The sequence below is a fragment of the Urocampus carinirostris genome, chromosome 8 (assembly GCF_059441175.1).
Source record: "Urocampus carinirostris isolate Australia breed hairy pipefish chromosome 8, RoL_Ucar_1.0, whole genome shotgun sequence".
Taxonomy (NCBI): domain Eukaryota; kingdom Metazoa; phylum Chordata; class Actinopteri; order Syngnathiformes; family Syngnathidae; genus Urocampus; species Urocampus carinirostris.
In genome coordinates, this window is record NC_142356.1 from 12,120,540 (window position 1) to 12,141,103 (window position 20,564).

The window sequence follows — 20,564 nt, forward strand, 5'->3', positions numbered from 1 at the left end:
ATAACTTTCATCCCAAACCGTGTCTGTGAAGGGTAGCAAAACGCTACAAGTAACACGCTCTCAACACAGTAAACAGCACTGTTAAGAAAACATACTGTGCTTGTAATAGCCACGGAAAACCGTCCTTACCTTCCCCCTTAAAACTGACACCATCAAAGTCGTCGTCTTTCAGTATGGGAAAGAGACTTTGTCACATAGACTTCGTCTCACGCTCCCTGGCATCACGCTCGCAAAGTAAAGTTTTCCTGCGGTATCTCTGTTTCTTTCTATATCAAACTGCCCGATTGCTCGAATGGTTTAGCTTGAAAGTTGCGTCATGTGCCTATTTTTTGCAATTTACATGATGAGGATATGTCTACGCTAATTTAATTTGTGCACAAGATAAGAAGCTGCAGTCTAAATCTTACCTTTTGTACTCGAGCGCCGCTGGCGGCCGTTAGAAAAATTACATAAATTGGCCGCATCACTGAATAAGCCGCAGGGTTGAACGTTTGGGAAAAAAGTAGCGGCTTATAGTACGGAATTTACGGCATTTAGAATTGTTTTTCAAAAGTATGTCTTGTTTCAAAACCTTAGTTATCTGTGACCAATCTGCTTGGGGTGGTGCAGTAGGAGAGTGAAGAAGCATTGATTAGTACAGCAAACAGTGTTTTTTTATCCAGACAGGGTTCAGTACAACCACGATGGTCTAAGATGCGGGCGAGAGGTTTGTTTTCCAGTAAACCCAAACAGCAAAGGCGACAGTCCAAAACTTCATTAAATGTGCACAGTTGAAACTTATCTATAAATGCTTGCATCAACAGGCCCCACAGGTCCTTAGTGAGCATAGATCCCCTCAGGGCTGTGGGCACCAGAACCAGTGGAGCTCAGAGAGGGAACTGCCAAGTCGCGAGGCGTAAAACTACTTATGAACAGTCAGCTTTTCCTGTACAAGGCACCAAAGCCTGGAACTGTTTACCCACTGAACTAAATGTCAGGAACCAGAATGGAATCTCTGACCCAATTGCATTCGTTATAAAGGAATCTTTATTGGATTGAGCTGACAGAGCTTGCTTAGAAAGCCGGTGATTGTCGGTCGCTAGCAGCGTTGGACGGAATGGCAGTTCCGTGACAGGTAGGCAGAATCCATACGGCTTAGCGGGCAGGTCGATGGCCAGGGCAGGAGAGCAGGTCGTAAACGTGGGGCAGAAACAGGTCGTACCCGAACGCAGTCAGGAATCAAACAGGTGAGGTCTTTGGTACTGGAATCTGGCAAAATACACAGAGAGACACAAGTTTGGTCTGACACTCTCCTCTGGGCGCTGACAGCTTAAGAGGAGAGTACCAGCCAATCAGAGAGTGCGCTCCTGCGCGCCAAACGATTGCCCCAGGTGTCTTCATTTTGGCAATCATGACACTAAAATGGTCAAATTGGGTCATTTTTAAATATAAACATAAGATTTTTTCAGAGATCAGACATGTGACCACCTGAAGCTTCTGCAATTGTGCTGTTTTATAATATTGTGTATTTTGCGCATGTTTTTTTTCTGTAAAAGCCCTTCTGGCGACACACATTGAGAATTAGATTTTGCTAAACTGTTAAAGTATGTGACATAAGTTTACAGAGCATACTTGTCCCTTTTCAAATAAACAAAACTAGAAACTAGAGTCCGGCAGGCCATAGTCGCGATCTGGAAGGGCAGGCAAGGGTTTGGTAGACTGGATTAACAAAAAGGCTGGGACAAATGTCCTTGGAACATAACAGGGAAGATATCAAAATAACACAGATCCAAGGGGACATAGTGTTTACATAGTGACCAGGGAATGTCGTGATAGAAGTAAAATCTGAACTAGAGATCGCAGCTTTGAGGAGGACAATTGAACCCGCAAGTGTGTGACCATTTGAGGTAAGGTCAAGGGAAAGAGGAAGGAGAGGGTGTGTAGGAGGTTGAAGGATGCAGAGATAAAAGACTGAGACACAGAAACCTGAGTCCAGGAACGTCACAGTATACCAAAAGAAGCAATAATATCAACAAGGACGGCACATATTAAAAAATCCTTCCCATTCTCTTCCAACAAACACTTCTAATTAAGTGGGTCACCATATCCCTGTACTCAAGTGCCGGTTGAATGGTGCATTGAATTAACCTGCATGAGTGGGAAAGCATGAATCATAGTGTGACAGCTTAAGAGTTTTAAAATCTAATATGTGAATGAACTGATGGGTCGAGAGTGCAAGGCTGTACTAGCCGATCCTCGGTATCAGAAGGACATATAGACGTTCAATACACTGGAACAACATAAGGATGGGACAAGCGTGCTCGAGACATGCAAGGCAACGAACTACCACGGAGCCAAGGAGATGAAGTGTCTAAATGGTGATGAGGGAGAGGCCTGATAGGAGGAAAATCAAGACAAGTGACCACTACCTTAAAAAGGAAAATGTCATGATTACTTAGTTGACTCAGCTGTGCCCACTCTGTTGGCGCCAACTGCCACGGGTTCTGATTGGCTCCCTGTCACTATTTGAACCCTGTCCTGTCAGTCCCCTGTTGTCAGTCCGTCTGCGAACCTCAGTGAATACTAGGCAAGCCTTTTTCGACCCTGACTCCCACCTGTCCCGTTTTTGCTCCCGTCTTTGTCTGGCTACGACGTGCTTTGCTCTTGACCACGTCTGTTCTTCCGTCCCAGCTTACGACCCCTTTTTGTCCCCCGACTACGTCCACTCTCCCGTTCCGGCTTCCGACTCGCTTCAGACCCCGACCACGCCTTGCTCTCCCAGTCCCGGCTACCGATCCGTTTTTTTTTTCCGTCCCAGACACCCCCATCGCTCAATACGGAAGATCCACTTCCTCGTTTGGAGCACCATCCGAGTACAAGAACGACTTGCTTCCTGCGTCCAGCAAACACCGGATCGTGGGCGCAGCCCTTTCTTTTTCCTCCAATAAAACTTGTCGGAAACGCAATGGGGTCCTGTTTACGTTCTGGTCCTGACAGAAAATTGAACCCGGAAGTGAGTGACCAAATAAGAAAAGGGGAAGAGAGAGGGAGAGAGAGGAAACCTACAAAGAAACAGGAAACAAAGTACCGGATTTTAGCAGAGCTTTAGCAAGTGGCCATTTTCCCTCAAAACACCAAGCATAGTGTTTTTAAGAATACAGAAATACAATTCCAAGACACTAATTGTCAGAGATCTACATTTTTAAGACTATTTGGTGGTTATATTTACACAGATAAAACACATGTATATAGTTTAATTGGGGCGGCAGTAGCTCAGGAGGTAGAGCGATCGTTTTAGGATTAGGGGATCCCAGTTCGAATCCCGGCTTGTCCGTGTTACATGCCGAAGTGTCCTTGGGTAAGACACTGAACCCCCAATACCCCCAATAAGCAGGTTAGCGCCTTACATGGCTGCACAGATCACGGCCGCTATTGGGAAATGTGAAGCACAATGTAAAGCGCTTTGGGAAGTCATTGACTTGAAAAGCGCTATATAAATGCAGATCATTTCAGATCATTTCATTTCATTTAATTCTACATGATGATGGCAGAAAGAACTTACGTCCGTCCTGGATGAAGTCCAAACAGAGAGAGGGAGTGGTTTATTTTGTGTCAGAGAAATCAGTACACACAAGAACATGACTTCAAAATAAAAGAATACAAGATTGATAAACGTACAAGAGATAGAATTACACTCATTGTTGAAACGTTACTTTATGTGTGTGTGTGTGTGTATGAGAAACATTGTTTTTATATTTAGTAATATAAAAACAAGCGAATTACCTTGAGACAGAAATTCAAGAGATTTACATTGGAAACCTGACACTAATGTTGCACTTTGTTTTAAATGTAGAAAAGAGAAACACATTTTATCACATTTATCTAAAAGTCTCACAATGAGATGTGTGTTATCTAATGTACATGGTTTGAAAATAATTGGAATTTTACAGTATTTTGTATAATTCATAAGTTGGGTTTAGTGGGGGTTTTTTCTGCTTTATCGTTGCGATTATCTCTGCTTGCAGCACTTTTGAGGACATCAGTTAGTGCAGGGATTGCATTATCATGGCAGAAAGCACCAGGCAGAAAACTTGAAGTCTTCTATTATTTACATGAACCGAAATCATTTTGCTGCCTTGCGTGAAGAGCATTATTTTCACAGACGCGGTGGCTTTCAAATATTCCTCTGTGCGCTTGGTGTCTTATGTTTGTAGACACTTGATGAATTGATATTGTTTTTTGTATATTCAAACGATCAAACACATATGTAAAAATCAATCTATCGTTATATTACTGCCTTGATGTCGTAGGTTGGTTTGTTTTTGGCATGGATTTTGCTTGCCCGCTTCTTGCTATTTGATGTCCGGAGACAGACTCGTCTTTAGAAACATACATACAGCAAACCAATTTTAACTAGGCTGTAATGCAAAACAGATATACAGTGGAACCTCTGTGCTCGACCATAATCCGTTCCAGAACCCTGTTCGAGAACCGATTTGTTCGATCACCGAAATCATTTTTCCCATTAAAAATAATGTAAATCGTTTTAATCCGTTCCAACACCCTGAATGTTTACCTTGAATGTTTAACGTAAAGCTAACCCAGGCTAATCGTACGTCCGCGTTATCGTAATCTTCCGTACGAAAGATTAGGCTAACATGAACGTGTAAAAATGAAAAAAAAGGATAAAGAAAAGAATTATGAATAGGATTTCTTACCTTTGTGGTGGTCAGCAGAAGGCGCAGGTGGACGGTGGGGAGAGGAAAATCATCAAGAGTTTTTCAACCTCTTCCAAAACTTGCGGCTGTTGCTTGCTTATAGCACTCACTCCCTTAGCCACATCACTAGATGTCACAGCCTCCTTATTCTTTAGTATCGAACTGATCGTAGATTTAGCCATGCTGTATTCCCTAGCAAGATCAGACACTCGCACACCTCCTTCATCTTTTGCTATTATTTCTTTCTTAAATGCAATAGTTGTACGCACTACTTTTCTTTTTTCACCTGTAGCAACTTTGCTGCTTGCACTGACTTTCTTCGGAGGCATAATCAGGGGATAAAACACCCGTACGCCGCTCAGCATCGCACCCTAGCGTACGCACTCACGCATTACCGGCGTTCGAACTCCGATTTTTGGACCAAGAATTTCTGGAAATTTTTGGTCGGACTCCGATTTGTTCGAACTGAGAGGCGTTCGAAAACCGAGGTTCCACTGTATTACATCGTTAGGATACAGACTGTGTACTTTACAGATTCAGGCATGTAAAACGAGATTAGGGTGCCTGTTCCAATCAATCCAAATTTGTGGCGGATGTGGAGGAGGTTTCCAGTCAATAACCAAAATGTAAATTAGTACAAAGAGAACCAAATGTTTTTGCTCCTGTACCTGGGCATCAACGTTGCATGCGCATAGTGTATAAACCAATATGAGCTTGAACTAGTTTACCTGCTTTAGAGCTGCAACAATGAATTGATGAAATTGATTAAAATCGGTTAGCAACAAAAGTCATTATCGTTTTGATGTGACGCGCGATCTGTACACTAAGAACATTAATTCAATGTAAATAACATGCATTGCTTGTCAGAACCAGAACAGACGGTAGACCCAAACGCGTAACGTTTCACACCAAGCTTTACTGAGGAAGCAGAGAAGACAGGCAGCCGGGATGGGAGATTGGAGCGGAAACGAGTCGGGCAGTCGGGAGATAGGAGTGTGGTCCGTGGACGAAAACAAGTCGGGCAGCCGGGACAGGAGATCGGAGCATGGTCGGAGGGAGGAATCAAGTCAGGTAGACTGAGACTATAGGGAAGCCAGGGGCAGACAAGCAGGATACGGGACAGATGGGAGCCAGAGTCAAAAAGTGCTTGCCTTGCATGTGCGGAGGTTTGCTGACGGACTGACCAGGAGTTGTCGGACGGGTGGAAAAACGGGTGCAAAAAGCGGGACCGACGGGAGTCAGAGTCAAAATGCTTGCCTTGTAGAGAAGAGATTAGCTGATGGGCTGACAACAGGAGAGTGAAAGGACTGGGCTTGAAAAGGACAGGGAACCAATCAGATAACCCGCAGCATTTGGCGCCAAACGAGCAGGCACAGGTGATCCTAATCAGTCATCATGACAGGATCAGTGTTTTTCAACTGGTGGGTCGGGACCCGAAAGTGGGTCGCGGCTCAATTTTTAGTGGGTCGCGGGCCTTTTTCTTTGCAAAATAATGCTTAAAATTGCAAAGACAGTGGGTTAATTACACTCTTTCACAGCAGATGGCGATATTGCACTGCTCGATCCATCTTACCTGTTCAGTCAATTGGTGCGTTTGAGAGGTACCACATCCCATTTACTGTGATTTTATCGGTTTCATTTTCCTTTTCTGCCAATAACAACGGGGCACAACAGAGTTAATGATAAGTGGAAGGAAAAGCATTGATTTGAAGAAGGAAACAATTGCAAAATACAAAAATGGTGTACAAGTGACTGTCATTGAAGCGCTGCTCATAGGTTAAGTTGTTAATTTTTTTATAATATTTTTAGCTTTTTACCAGTACATAACTCTTTATGAACTACATGATCAAATAATTTAAATGTTTAGTCACACACTTTCTTAACATGTATGATTTATTTTCGTATGTGTCTATTTAAAACAGTTTTAAGAGGTCGATTATATGTGATGTAGAGATATACGCAAGTTTATATAGTACCGTAAATTCCGGACTATAAGCCTTTACTTTTTTCCCAAATGTTCAGCCCTGCGGCTTATTTAGTGAAGCGGCCAATTTATGTAATTTTTGTAATTAAGACCAGAAGAATATGTGCGCCAAGAAAGACTGCAACCTCTAAGTTTATGCATACATTGTCTGTTAAGTAAAGGTACGTTCCGATAATGAGGAGGACGCCCTTGATGGCGATAGTTACGAGGAGGAAGTTGAGGACGATCTACCGTGAATTTCACAATTATGGGATGCTTTTTTTTTTGACAGGCACGTTTGCGAGCATGATCCTACTAGCGTGTTGGTACCTTTCAAAGGCACGGTTTGGGATGAAAGTTATATTATTATTATTAAAGCTTTGAAAACTCTCTCGGTGTACCGTCTTTCTCCGTAAATATGTGTAACCATCTATAATATGTATTTGCAACTGTATATTTTTGTAATGTATTTATTTTAGAGATTTATTCTGTTATGTGTTCTACGGGCGAATCAAAAAGAAGGGGCGGAGCAAACGCGGGCTAATGGGAAGTGGGGTAAAGCTGGTAGATCTGTCTGTTGTCGCAGCGGACAATAGTGGATATATATTTTTCCCACCCTTAACTTTGGAAATATACATTTTGTTTCCTTGGATTACTTTCAACGGGACCCGGACTTTACAAGTCTGCATCATACGTTAATTACGGGTATCATTTTCCATTTATGATGCCGAATGTGGTTCTAGGATTGTGTACTATTGACTTTTGGATTGTGTTGGTAGGAGTCTAGGAGGCTAGGACCTTGACTCAGCCTCTTGGCTGGGAGCAAATGTCTCGGCCTATTGGCTTTGTAGTGTATTTTGATTTGACGGATAATGGATAATTGATAAAGAATATAGAACAATAAATCTCTACAAAATCACAGTTGTGGAATTTACAGCCTGGTCTGGGTTAAACTTGTGATCGTGTCACAAGTTATAATGCGGGCGTACACGGCCTATACACAGGTGCGGCTTGTGTAAGTACATAAGTGGAAAATCACTTAAAAGGTGGTGGGTGCGGCTTATAATCAGGTGCGCTCTATAGTCTGGATTTTACGGTATTTGGAGTCACTTTGGTTTTGTTTGTGATTTGTTTTTCTAAAAAAAAAAGGGGTATAAATTCTACTATCTCTGCTTTAATCTGCAATCCTTCCATCGTATACATGTAAGATTCTGGTCACAGCTTGTTATTAGAGAGGAATAGTGAGTCCTAGGGTCTAGCCATTAAAGAACTACTGTGCTCAATGATAGATTTTAACTGAAATTGCTCATCCAAATAGCCAATGATTGAAAAACTTAAATCTTGAAAATAATCAGAGATTGATATATGTTTTCATACGACTCTATACTCATTATCATGCCAGACCAACAATCCCAGATCTCTAAATAGCACGAGTGGCAGAAATTTGGTTTGATGGATGTTTTATTTTTATCTGAGTTGCTCTGTTGGAAACCAACGCAGACGATAATTAGCTAATGACTGCTACCCTTGTTAGCCGTCATAAACTCGGCGAGAGATGCTTTCAAGTGAATAACGGTTGAGGGGTATCATGAAAGTAGGTGCTCAGCTTTGCGTGAGTGTTTTTTTTTCTTTCTTAATATTTAAACAAAAAGGAAACGGAAAAAAATGGATTTTTTTTTAATCTTTGCATGCTTAGTGGCTACCCTCAGAGGCTTTGATACATTCATCCACTCCAGGCACAGCATGGCAGAAAAAGATCAGGGATGTTTTTTTCTCAGTATGCTTCTGGGATGCAGCCAATCTGAAGGGAATGGGAGACTGCCTGGCTGCACGTTTTTAACGAGGGACTAAAAAAAAAAAAAATGAAGCACGTGGAGAGATTAAATAGAATAGTTAAACGAATAAATTTGATTTAAAATCATATATATTTATATATATATGTATATATTTATTTATATGTATTTATTTATATGTAAACATACCATCTTTTTCCAGAATATGAGGCGCACCTGAAAATTTTGCAAGTGCGGCTTATAAACCAGTGCGCCTTATATATGGCAGGATTGGAAGCATACACAAAAGTTTTATGGTGTAGTACCATAAATGATTGATCAATCATTCAACATTTTGGCTCAAATCGCAATGCATTGTATGCAAATGGGACTCAAACCTAGGTCGTGGCGTTGAGGGCGCGGACACTTTAACACTACTTCACCAGTGATACTTGAAAAGGCATTGGAGCTTATCTTATCACACCATTTTTACTCAGAGCGCCAGGAACACTGAATTGCAAGTGCATTCTGAATTGAACAACAGTCTTGGTAGTGAGGGAGCAGAGACTTTACCACTACTGTCAAAACCAGAACGGCAACAGGACCCACTTGCATTGCGTTTCTCACAAGTTTTATTGGAAGAAAGAGAAAGGGTTGCGCCCATGATCCGGTGATTGCCGGATGCGGGAAGCAGGTCGCTCTGAACGCGGAAGTGGATCTTCCGTGTCGAGCGATGGCAGGAACGGAAAAACGGGTCAGTAGTCGGGACAGAGGGCAAAAACGTGATCGGAAGCGAGTCGTAAGCCAAGAGAGGAGAGTGGACGTAGTCGGGGACAAAAATGGGTCGAACCCGGGGGACAGACAAGAGCAAAAAACAGGTGGGAGTCAGGGTCGAAAAAGGCTTGCCTCGCGTTAACTGAGGTTCGCAGACGGACTGACAAAAGGAGACGGATAAGAGTGGGTCTAAATAGGGACAGAGAGCCAATCAGAGTCCGAGGCAGTTGGCGCCAAAATAGCGGGCACACGTGATGCATATCGGTAATCATGACAACTACACCACATGTTACATAAGAAAAGGCATATCTCATTATGAACATTAATTTCACGATGCCAGAAATACTGATTTGCATAGTGCATCGTTATAGGTTGAAGAGTCTCTCCACTTCTTCACAGGTGCGTCAATAATGTTGAAAATACAGAAACAGAAAACGGAAAGTCTTGCGACAAAATACTATACAAGCTCTCTTATATACGTAAAAGTATCAAACCGGAGAGGTTATTAACACACACACGGATCACAAATTACAATGCACTATGCAAATCAGTGTTTCTGGCATCGTGAAAATAGTGTCATAATGCCTTTTTGTATGTTATCTGTACCATTGGTGGCGTAGTGGTAAAGTCCCCCTCACTACCGTTCCATTCCAGTTGCAAACAACAATTTGCGATTTTAACCGGCAATTCTTACCAACTGATTAATCATTGCAGTATTATATACCGTAATACTCCTCTTGCACTCTTTGCACTACTGTATAGTACTCATAGCTATAATTATTTAGTACATTATTTAGTATTTCAATACTCCAACTCAGTACTACATATTTATATCTGTATATTCAAGGAAACTGGGGGGGTCAGATGTTTCAACATTTCGTTCTGTATACATGTGTACAAGAATGACAATAAAGTAGATCTGAAACTGAATCTAATTGATCGTTTCCTTATTCAACTCAATCCTTTTTGGCACAGTTTTCTAGTTTTCCTTCCACTTATCAATAACTTTGCTGTGACCCATTGTTATTGGCAGAAAAGGAAAATTAAACCAATAAAATCACAGTAAATGAGATGTGGTCCCTCTCAAACGCACCGATTGACTGAACAGGTACGATGGATCAAGCAGTTAACTCTGAAAAGACCGAAATGTTAGTTATTGGTGCCGGTTTTAATCAGCAATTCTTACCGACTGATTAATCATTGCAGTATTATATACCGTAATTGACCAGGGCTATTCGTGATTAATAATAATAATAATTTCCTTTGTATTGTCATTCTTTGTAACAATGTACACAAAACGAAATGTCGATACACCTGACCCGTTGTAGCGAGCCGATGCAGCCGCAGCCAACAGAGGGCGCCGCCATTATACCAATTAGGTATGACTCGGCCGAGGCGCGAACCAGCGACCTCCCAGTCTCAAAGCGGGCACACTACCATCTAGGCTACTGAGCTGGTACATAGCAGCTCTTACTGTAGTCTCAAATTAATGCATTTATAGTCAGGTACGACATAACAAAATACTATTTCTGAGGTTTCTTCCTTTAGTGACGAAAATACAGTGTATACACACACATATATATATAGATATATGTATATATCTATATATAATATAGATACATATATATATATATATATATATATATATATATATATATATATATATATATATATATATATATATATATACAGTGTTCATTTTACCTGTGAAAAGTGATGGGTCCCGGGGACTCGCATGCTCAAAAATCTATGGGTCCCAACAGAGATCTACGGGTCCCCAAAATTTAGTGTTATCGAGGTTGACATTGTGAATCGGTGACAAATATATAATATAAATCTATATATTGATTCAATTTTAATCATTAGTTTATTGGTAATACAAATCAGTTATCACTTCAAGATTTTTCAGTTCACAACAATATTGCACATTATTCAAAATAATACTGCTGAAATAATTATGAATCTATATTTTCATTCAGTTTTAATCATCACAGTTAATTGATAATACAAAGCAGTTATCACTTCAGATTTTTCACTTCACAAAAATATTGTACATTATACAAAATAACATTGCTGAAATATTAGTCTATATATCCGTGCAGTTTTGATCACCACAGTTAATTGGTAATACAAAGCAGGTTATCACTTCAGATTTTCCAATTCATATATTCTTCGTGGTTTGCTGTCCCGCCACAGTTGTAATGCCTTCTGAAGGTCCAATCCATTATCATCCTCCTCATAGCGTAACCAGGAATATAATTGAGTCCATTTTGGCAGAAAGTCCTTGCTAGGAGTATTTTTTTGTTTGTTTTCTTTCGTCGAATCGTTGGCTTCAGCACACGTGTTTTCCTTGCCTTCGCGATGTTCTGAAGAATTTCTCCGCCGTTTTTTCGTGCCGGAATTATTGCCGTTGTTATCACTTTCTGCATTAAGTTTCGACTTATTTCTGACACTGAAGAAATTACCAATTTTGTGTTGATTTTCACCAAATACTAACTTTTTTCGGAGGCATACATAGCCTTCACCTTCCCTCGACGACAACCACCACAACAATGACGTAATCTCGAAACAACGAGATATCATTTGCCGAGATCTGCGTGCAGACGAAAACTCGAACCGCGAGACCAAAACAACAATGGCGGATCTGCCTGACGAAAAGTTTGGAGTGCGGTAAATCTTTGTTTAAAAAAAAAAAAAGTAATCGGGTAAAAAGGCCAATTTTGTGTCAAAAAAGTTGCGTCCCGGGGACGCACGTTGACTTGACACTATGCGTCCCAGACAAAATGATGCATCTAGGACGCAGGGACGTAAGCAAACGAGAACACTGTATATATATATGGATAGATAGATAGATAAGATAGATATATATCGAGATATGTCGATATGTAGATATATATGTACTGTAATCAATTAATTGTCTTTTTTGTGTCATATATTCATCGACTACAGGGAATATTGGAGCAGAATTGTCATACAACAATGTTGGTATGTACGTATCATCTGATGCCGGAAATACCTGGAGACAGGTAAGACTTTCACCACAGTTGAGAAAAAGTTATATTATTAACCACCATGTAGTATTCTATTTACGATCCTTTCTGTTCAGATTTTTGAAGAGGAACACAATATTTGGTTCCTTGACAAAGGAGGGGCCCTTGTTGCTGTCAACCAACCGTCTGTGCCAACAAGACATTTAAAGTATGTGAATTTTATGTATTACCTTTTGTATGAATCTATAAGGAATATTGTTTATTTATTTACTCACAAAATCAAGGTACAGTGAATTCCGGTCTACAAGTCGCTACATTTTTGCTATATTTTACACGCTGTGGCTTTATATACGGTGTCAATCGTTTTATTTAATGGCGGGAAAAACATTTTGCCCAGCAACAGTAGTCCAATAAAATTAATGAAAATTGTATGATACGACTTAATTTATTGTAAAACAGACATAGGAAAGCGGTTAGGGTTAGGGTTATGGATATTGAACAACAAAACCAGGAACAAAACCAGGAACAAAGTAAAAAAAACAAACAAGAGGTCCCAAAACAAAGGACATGTCCAAACAAAATCTAACCTGACAAGATCCAAACAGAAAACAAACTGGAAATGGAAATGCAAGGAACAAAGTAACAAACCAACAAGGGGTCACCAAACAACAAAATGTCCTAACAAAACCAAACCGGAAATGGAGATGCAATGACCCGACAGCGGAGTGCTCTCCGAGCAGTCAATATAAAGTATTTGGGTAATTAGGGACAGGTGTCTGGAGAATGGGTTCTAGTGTGTCTTGCTCCAGACCCGGTTGGCGCCCTCTAGGATACGGTGGTCTAGAGTTTGTTCTCCATGTACCAGTGGTTATTTAATTTTTTCCCCTCCCCAGGGAGTTCATTCCAGTATACTTAAAGCGTAGTTGTTACTGTGAGTGATTGCTTGATATACAGTATGTCCAACCAAATTCCTGGGAAAAGAGTCAAAAGAATCCTTTGCTTTACTGCCCAAGTTAGCTTGGATTGGCTCCAGCTCACCCTGATTAGGATGAGTGGAATAAAAATCGGAGAGATGGTTGAAAAGAAATATGTGGTGGCAATTTACTTAGCTTTTGTCACTAAGCCAGCAGAACATGAACGTTTCTGACTCGTAGTTTTTTATTTTATTTTTTTCAATGTTTACAGAGAGAAAAAATTGCTAGTGATCTTTTCGAGGACCGGCTCTTTTGGCTCGGGTCACTCAAAAGAGACGGCTCTTCAGATTTTTGTTACTCTTGGTATAATCAATATTTTGCCAATTATTGGCGGCGCAGTGCTTAGCGCTTGTGGGTTCAAATCCAGCTCCAGACTTCCTGTGCGGAGTTTGTATGTTCTCCCCGTGCTTGCGTGGGTTTCCTCCGGGCACTCCGGTTTCCTCCCACGTTCCAAAAACATGCATTTCAGGTGAATTGGCCGGTCCAAATTGTCCCTAGGTGTGAATGAGCGAGCGAGTTGTCGGTCCCTGTGTGCCCTGCGATTGGCTGGTACCCAGTTCAGGGTGTCCTCTGCCCACTGCTCGGAGATGACTGGAAAGGCTCCAGCCCCCCCGCGACCCTAATGAGGATAAGCGGTACGGCTGATGAGATGAGATGAGATTATGAATTTAATGACTTACTGTATTTTTTTGTGCATAAGGCGCACTAGTGTATAAAACCCACCCCTAATTTTGGATTAAGACTTTGGTTTCACTCTTTCTCGGCTTTTCAGAATCAGAACGGAAACAGGACCCAATTGTGTAGCGTTTACCACAAGTTTTATTGAAGGAAAGAGGAAGGGCTTTGCCCATGATCCGGTGTTCGCTGGACGCCGGAGGCAAGTCGCTCGCGTACTCGGATTGTAATCCGAACACGGAAGTGGATCTTCTGTAACGAGCGATGGCAGTGTCAGGGACGAAAAACTGGTCGGTAGCCGGGACTGGGAGAGCAAGGCGTGGTCGTGGTCGGAAAAGAGTTGTAAGCCGGAACGGGAGACTAGACGTAGTCGGGAACAAAAAGGGGTCGTAAGCCGGGACGGGAGAGCAAACGTGGTCAGGGTCATAATAGGTCGTAGCCGGAGACAAACGGGAGCAAAAATGGGACAGGTGGGAGTCAGGGTCGAAAAAGGTTTGCCGAGTATGCATTGACGTTCACAGACGGACTGACAACAGAAGAGTGACAGGACTGGGTTCAAATAGGGACAAGGAGCCAATCAGAGCCCACACCAGTTTGCGCCAAATGAGTGGGCATAGGTGATTCACATCGGTAATCATGACACGGCTTAAACTAAGCATTGCAAGTAACAAACGTTGTTGAATACAGGCGGCCATGATTAAAAGCATTGTAAAGCGCATTAATTTCCGAGGGAGTTTATGTTCCTGTGGCAAAAAAAAAAAAAAAAACAGCGAAGAGGACGGCGAACCACAGAAACTGGTGTCCACAATGGAGAAGGTTCTGCTCTCTTTCAAATATAAATATTAAGAAAAAGTGGCAACTAGTTGTCGGACAGCTCTCTTTAGTATCAATTGCTTTACGCATTTGGCGTTGCTGCCATGCATTTTCTTTTCAAATTTCTACATATTACCTATTGTTTTGTTTTATTGATCTTACCCAATGCTAAATCTCTCCCCCCTGGTCATCCTGGAAGGGGGATTACCACTTGCGAGACCCCTTTTCAAAAGGAGGTCTGAAGTGTTGAGTTTTTCCTTGCCCGCATGTTGGTTTAAGATCGGGGTTGTAACCTGTGCAGTCCTTTGAGACATCTCGTGATTAAGGGCATCACAAATAATTGTGACTTGATTTCTGTAACATTTCAAACGGGAAAGTGATGAAAGAAAACTGAAACAGGCAAAAAAATAAAAAGCTGTGCCGTAAAAATATTTTATGTGTTCACATTCATTTAAAGTTACAGTAACTTTAATTTTAAGTCTCCAAGAAGTGCTTATGTGTTATCAAAGGTCGTGCGCCATCGCTCCTAAACCTGCACCTAAATTTCTGACCAAATTAGGGTTTTTTAGGTGCACCTTATACTCTGGAACATACGGTACTTGTAATTGGGTTACGTCCTTTTTATGTAACTGTAATGGAATACAATGATTCGTTTGTATCCTGATTATGTAACAATGTTACATGTATTCTGTTACTCCCAAAGCCTGTTCATTGAACTTTGAGTTATGTCTGTTGAGACGTTTAGCTCAGTGACTGATTCCTCTAACTTGATCTTCCCCATTTAACCATGTTCTAATAGAGTTTTTGTTTTTGTGCCATTGCTTTTGCCGTGTTTGTGACGGATATGTGTTTTGACACACTTTTGCAGGGTCAGCTTCGACGAAGGGAGGCAATGGACCCAACACAGCTTCTCCTCTGTGCCTCTGTTTGTGGACGGGGTTTTGGTGGAGGCTGGGGCAGAGAACCAGGTTATGACGTAAGTTGAACAAATTCCCTAACTGCAAGCTTGATGTTTGAAGAAAAAAACAAAAAAGGCCTTTTGCAAATGTGAGGTCTACTCGGTGAGTGTTTCTGGAGAGATTGAAACAAGACGTTGTGTCTTTTATAAGCATAATTATTTACCGATTTAAGGCAACATTTTGAAATGGCATTTGAGGCCCATTTAAGACATTTACAAGGCTTTTAGTGGTATAAAAATAATACAGGCACAATAAATGTCTCCCCTGACACCTCTTTTAACCAATTGCTTATTTAAACAATTAAAACTCCGGCACCATTTTTAAATCAGTTGGATGAATCATTTAAAGTATTTGCAAAACACCTGCCCCTGTGAGTATTTGTACACACACTAAGTCTAGATTTTCCGCATTTGAGTATGTGTACTGTAGATGGAAGGTCGAGAATGTTTACCCATTTGTAAAATAAATAAAATAATAATGACCAATGGATCTCCTTATTGGAACTACAGTACTTCAGTCACATAATGTCAAGGTTAAAACTTGAGATTGTAGTAGAAAGCAGAAAAGAACAGATTCTGAGTCGGAAACCCTTCCATCGGAGGTGTGTGCTTTCAGGCTCAAGGAGGAACACACTCTTCCTCTTTCAGGAGGCGAATTTATTGGAAAACACAAGAAGGAAACTACATGTCTGATTGGTTCATATGAACACAATAAATTAATCTGATTATTTAGACAGGAATCACATATTTAAATGCAGTGTATAATGTTGGTGGCCAAATAAGGATAGTGAAACTTTATAAACACAATGCGTCTCTGTAATGTCGCTCTGGAGCAGACTTGGAATGTGGGAATTGGCATTAAGGCCATCTTGATTAGCCAGCTAGCAGGCCCCAAAGAAAGGAATGAGGAGTAGAGCATTTTTGAGTTGTGGACACCACCAAAGTTTATTGTTTGATAGGAGTCGCCTGTAAAGCTTGCCAGTGGCCTTCAGGTTGTAACTTTTTAGTTAGAGACCAATCCTTTTGGCGCTTGGGAACTTATTCTCTTGACCTGGAAGGCACTTGCCCCTGAAAACAACTTGAAATAAAGTTATTGAGTATGAACGTATAAAGATCGCAAAAGTAAGATGATATTTTGGGTATAAAAGTATCTAATATAGTACAAAAGGCAGATTTGGAACATAATTCTCTTACACATAACAGTGCTATTACTTCTCAAATCGTTATATATTTGATTCTTTCAGTGATCAGCATAATACCTTTTGGTATACTAAATATCTGTTCATGAGGGAGCACAGGGGCAGCACGGCGGCGCAGTGGTTAGTGCGTGTGCGGTACAGTTCTGAGGTCATGAGATCGAACCTCCTGTGTGGAGTTTGCATGTTCTCCCCTGCTTGCGTGGGTTTCCTCCGGGCGCTCCGGTTTCCTCCCACATCCCAAAAACATGCAGGTCAGGTTAATTGGCCGGTCCAATTTGTCCCTAGGTGAGTTGTCTGTCTCTGTGTGCCCTGCAACTGGCTGGCAACCAGTTCAGGGTGTCCCCTGCCCACTGCCTGAAGATAGCTAGGATGGGCTCCAGCACCCCCGCGACCCTGCTAAAAAAAGCGGTGCAGATAATGGATGGATGGATGGAGGTAGCACAGTTTATTTCATAATTATTTTGATTTGATAAAGTTGTTTAAAGTGACAGTGTTTTTAATTCAGCACCTCCTTGTCGTTAAAAATGTAAAATGTATTTAAAAACAATATTGATTTAAATGATAAGCAAAATTACTTGAATATCATATAAATGTGCATTGTTTAAAGGGCTTGTCCGCAACTTCAAATTTTGCTTCTGACTGATGCCATATCTTAGCTTAAAGTAATGATTGCAGCCTCAGTCAGCTTATTCCTCAACTACTAATACAATTTTTTATTCTTCATCTTCTGGGGGGTTTGGGTTGGTGTTTGGACTGTATTTAATTCATCTCTATGTTTGAAGTCTGAAATGTGGCAAAAGATGACAAAGCTTAAGGGGGGCCAAATAGTTTCGCAAGCCACTAACAGTGGAGCATAGAGCTGTCTTCGGGCAATGGGCAGGGGACACATCGAATTAGTTAAATATGGGTAAAAAGCAAGTCACTCTCTACCACAATTGGCTAGCAACCAGCTCTGCATGTCCCCTGCCAAAAGTCAGCTTAGATGGGAGTCTGTATTATTTTTACCATCCACTGCCAACTGTTTTTGAAGTACTTTGTTTATGTGTATTGTGTTTTAGATTGTTTGGCCACTTCAGCCACCGTTCTGAATGGCAGCTCATCAAAATTGATTATAAATCCATCTTCACGAAGAAATGTACTGAAGAGGATTACCAAACGTGGCACTTGCACAATCAGGTAGGAGTAGAAAAAGTGTTTCTTCTAATGTTGCTGTGTATGATATCGCCTTTGAGATTGTGGGTTTTCTTATCCTGCAGGGTGAGCCATGCGTGATGGGACAAAAACAGATATATATGAAACGCAGGCCAGGGAACTACTGCATGCTTGGGAAAGACTACTCAAAAATCCTCTCTGCTGAGTCCTGTATTTGCCGACCTCATGATTTTGAATGGTAAGATTTACATTTTCAACTAACGCATTTGAACCGTCCATCCAACTAACTGCCGTACATTCCAGACTATCAAAGGCGCCGCCGCGAGCGGCAGCCTCTCCAACAGCTCCGTCTTATTTTGTTCTTTTTGTGATTTATTCTTTTTATCGTTTGCTTCTATCTTCGGTGTTTCTGGTCCCGTTTGACAACTACACTTTAGATTACTTTCTATCCTATGGTTATGGGTTTTAACACACAAAAAATGTGTGTATTCGAGGAATCAACTCATTGCCCTGAAGAATTCTCGGGGGCCCCATCGTGGCTGCAAAGCCAGAGCTAAGGTGAAGGCTAAGCGGCTAGCGGCGATATAAGCCTTCGGTACTGTCCGTAATCATGGAAAATGTGAACTCTCTACTAATAAGACTGACGAACTGGCTGTGCTGGTGAAAAACATCAAAGCGTACAGGGAGTGCAGTTTGCTGTGTTTTACGGAAACTTGGCTCACGTCTAGCATCCCGGACGCTGACGTGGAGCTACTCGGAGCTACCCGGCTTCAGCGCTGTTAGGGCAGACAGAGACACAAAAACCTGCGAGAGGCGGAGAGGAGGCGAACTTGCTATCTACATGAACATGAGGTGGTGTAACCCTGGACATGTAAACACAAATAATTCCATCTGCTGCAGGGTGCGGGGCGGGTGCCCAACCCTAAGGCCACCGAGCTGGTTTACGTCCTCCACTTTACATCACACTGTCACAGACCAGAACGGACACAGGACTTAATTGCATGCGTTTCTCAGATTTTATTGATTTTTATTGATCCGAGGACTGGTGGAGAGCTGAATCGAGCAAGGCGGGGATGACACTTCCGTGTCGGAAGAAGACAAGCGGGAATGGCACGTCGTTTGACCAGGGCTGGAGATCAGAGGCAATGTCGAGTTCGTAATAGTGGTTGTAGGCAGGCGGCAGGCAGAACAGGCATAGTCAGGTGGTAAGCGCGTGTGCGGCACAGTTATAAGGTCTTGGGAACCTCCTGCGTGGGTTCAAATCCAGCTACCGGTTTTCTTGTGCGGAGTTTGTATGTTCTCCCCGTGCTTGCGTGGGTTTCCTCCGGGCACTCCGGTTTCCTCCCACATTCCAAAGACATGCATTTCAGGTGGATTGGCCATTCCAAATTGTCCCTAGGTGTGAATGAGCGAGCGAGTAGTTTTTCCCTGTGTGCCCTACGATTGGCTGGCAACCAGTTCAGGGTGTACCCTGCCCACTGCCTGATGATTGCTGGGATGGGCTCCAGCACCCCCGCGACCCTACTGAGGATAAGCAGTGCAGCTGATGAGATGAGATGAGATTTATTCTGCCAGTTATAAATCAAATTTACAAGAAATGTATTATCACCCATCACTGGTGAGCTATTTTCAGCACCAGTCCGCGGGCTAGTCAGGTGTGATTAATGGGCTACAACATGCTCGCGGGCTCCACATTGGAGACCCCTGCGCTACACAAGATAGTGACGTATAGTATTGAAATCATTCACACTTTCCTTTTGACAACCACTGCTTCAGGTTATGCCTCATTTGAACATTTATTCTTAGAGTGAGTAAATTTTTGGAGTTAAGTCAATCAAAGCGTCAGCATTTCTAAAGGCAAAACTTAAACACAAATTAAATTGTATGAGTTATGAAAATATACTTATCAGTGAGAAGTTTTTGTTTGTTGCAATTAGCAAAATAGGCATGAGTCCAACTTCATTTCCTCAACGTTTCACTTGGTTTTGACTCCAAATGAGCTGTTGTTTGCAACCGATGCATACGGAAATCTTGAGGACGCGGTTGTCAACAGCAGCTCGGATCAATACTTAATATTCCTGGCAGTCTATTTAAGAGTTTTCATCAGTTGCTGCAAAATCGAAACCAGATTACCATCTATCCCACATGTGCATAGCGATATTGATCATGCGCATTATGTATGTACTTTGTTGTTTGACAGCGACTATGGATATGAGCGCCACAGCAATGGCGACTGCAGACCCTCCTTTTGGTTCAATCCATCTTCATCTTCTAAAAGCTGCATCCTGGGACAGAGCTACCTCAACAGTACGGGGTGAGAACAATAGAACTTCCCAGTTTATATGTTTAAAATTAGAGGTGGGCTAGAACTTCCCAGTTTATATGTTTAAAATTAGAGGTGGGCTACCAGGTCATTCGTTTGTCTGAATTCGATTTGATTTAATGTTTGTGTTCAAAGTACTACAGTGGAACCTCGGTTCTCGACCATAATCCGTTCCAGAACCCTGTTCGAAAACCGATTTGTTCGATCACCGAAATCGTTTTTCCCATTAAAAATAATGTAAATCGTTTTAATCCGTTCCAACACCCTGAATGTT

The 20,564-nt window shown here is 41.7% G+C and overlaps 1 protein-coding gene across 1 annotated transcript in view; it reads left to right on the forward strand.

Annotated features, from left to right (window-relative positions):
* Positions 1-20,564, forward strand: part of sorcs3a (sortilin related VPS10 domain containing receptor 3a) — a 333,093-nt gene that overhangs the window by 267,796 nt on the left and 44,733 nt on the right. The window contains exons 12-17 of the mRNA XM_088341620.1: positions 12,156-12,232; positions 12,313-12,404; positions 15,527-15,634; positions 17,874-17,991; positions 18,072-18,205; positions 20,168-20,281. Coding sequence (XP_088197746.1) covers positions 12,156-12,232; positions 12,313-12,404; positions 15,527-15,634; positions 17,874-17,991; positions 18,072-18,205; positions 20,168-20,281 — 643 coding nt within the window. The remainder of the gene's footprint in view (positions 1-12,155; positions 12,233-12,312; positions 12,405-15,526; positions 15,635-17,873; positions 17,992-18,071; positions 18,206-20,167; positions 20,282-20,564) is intronic.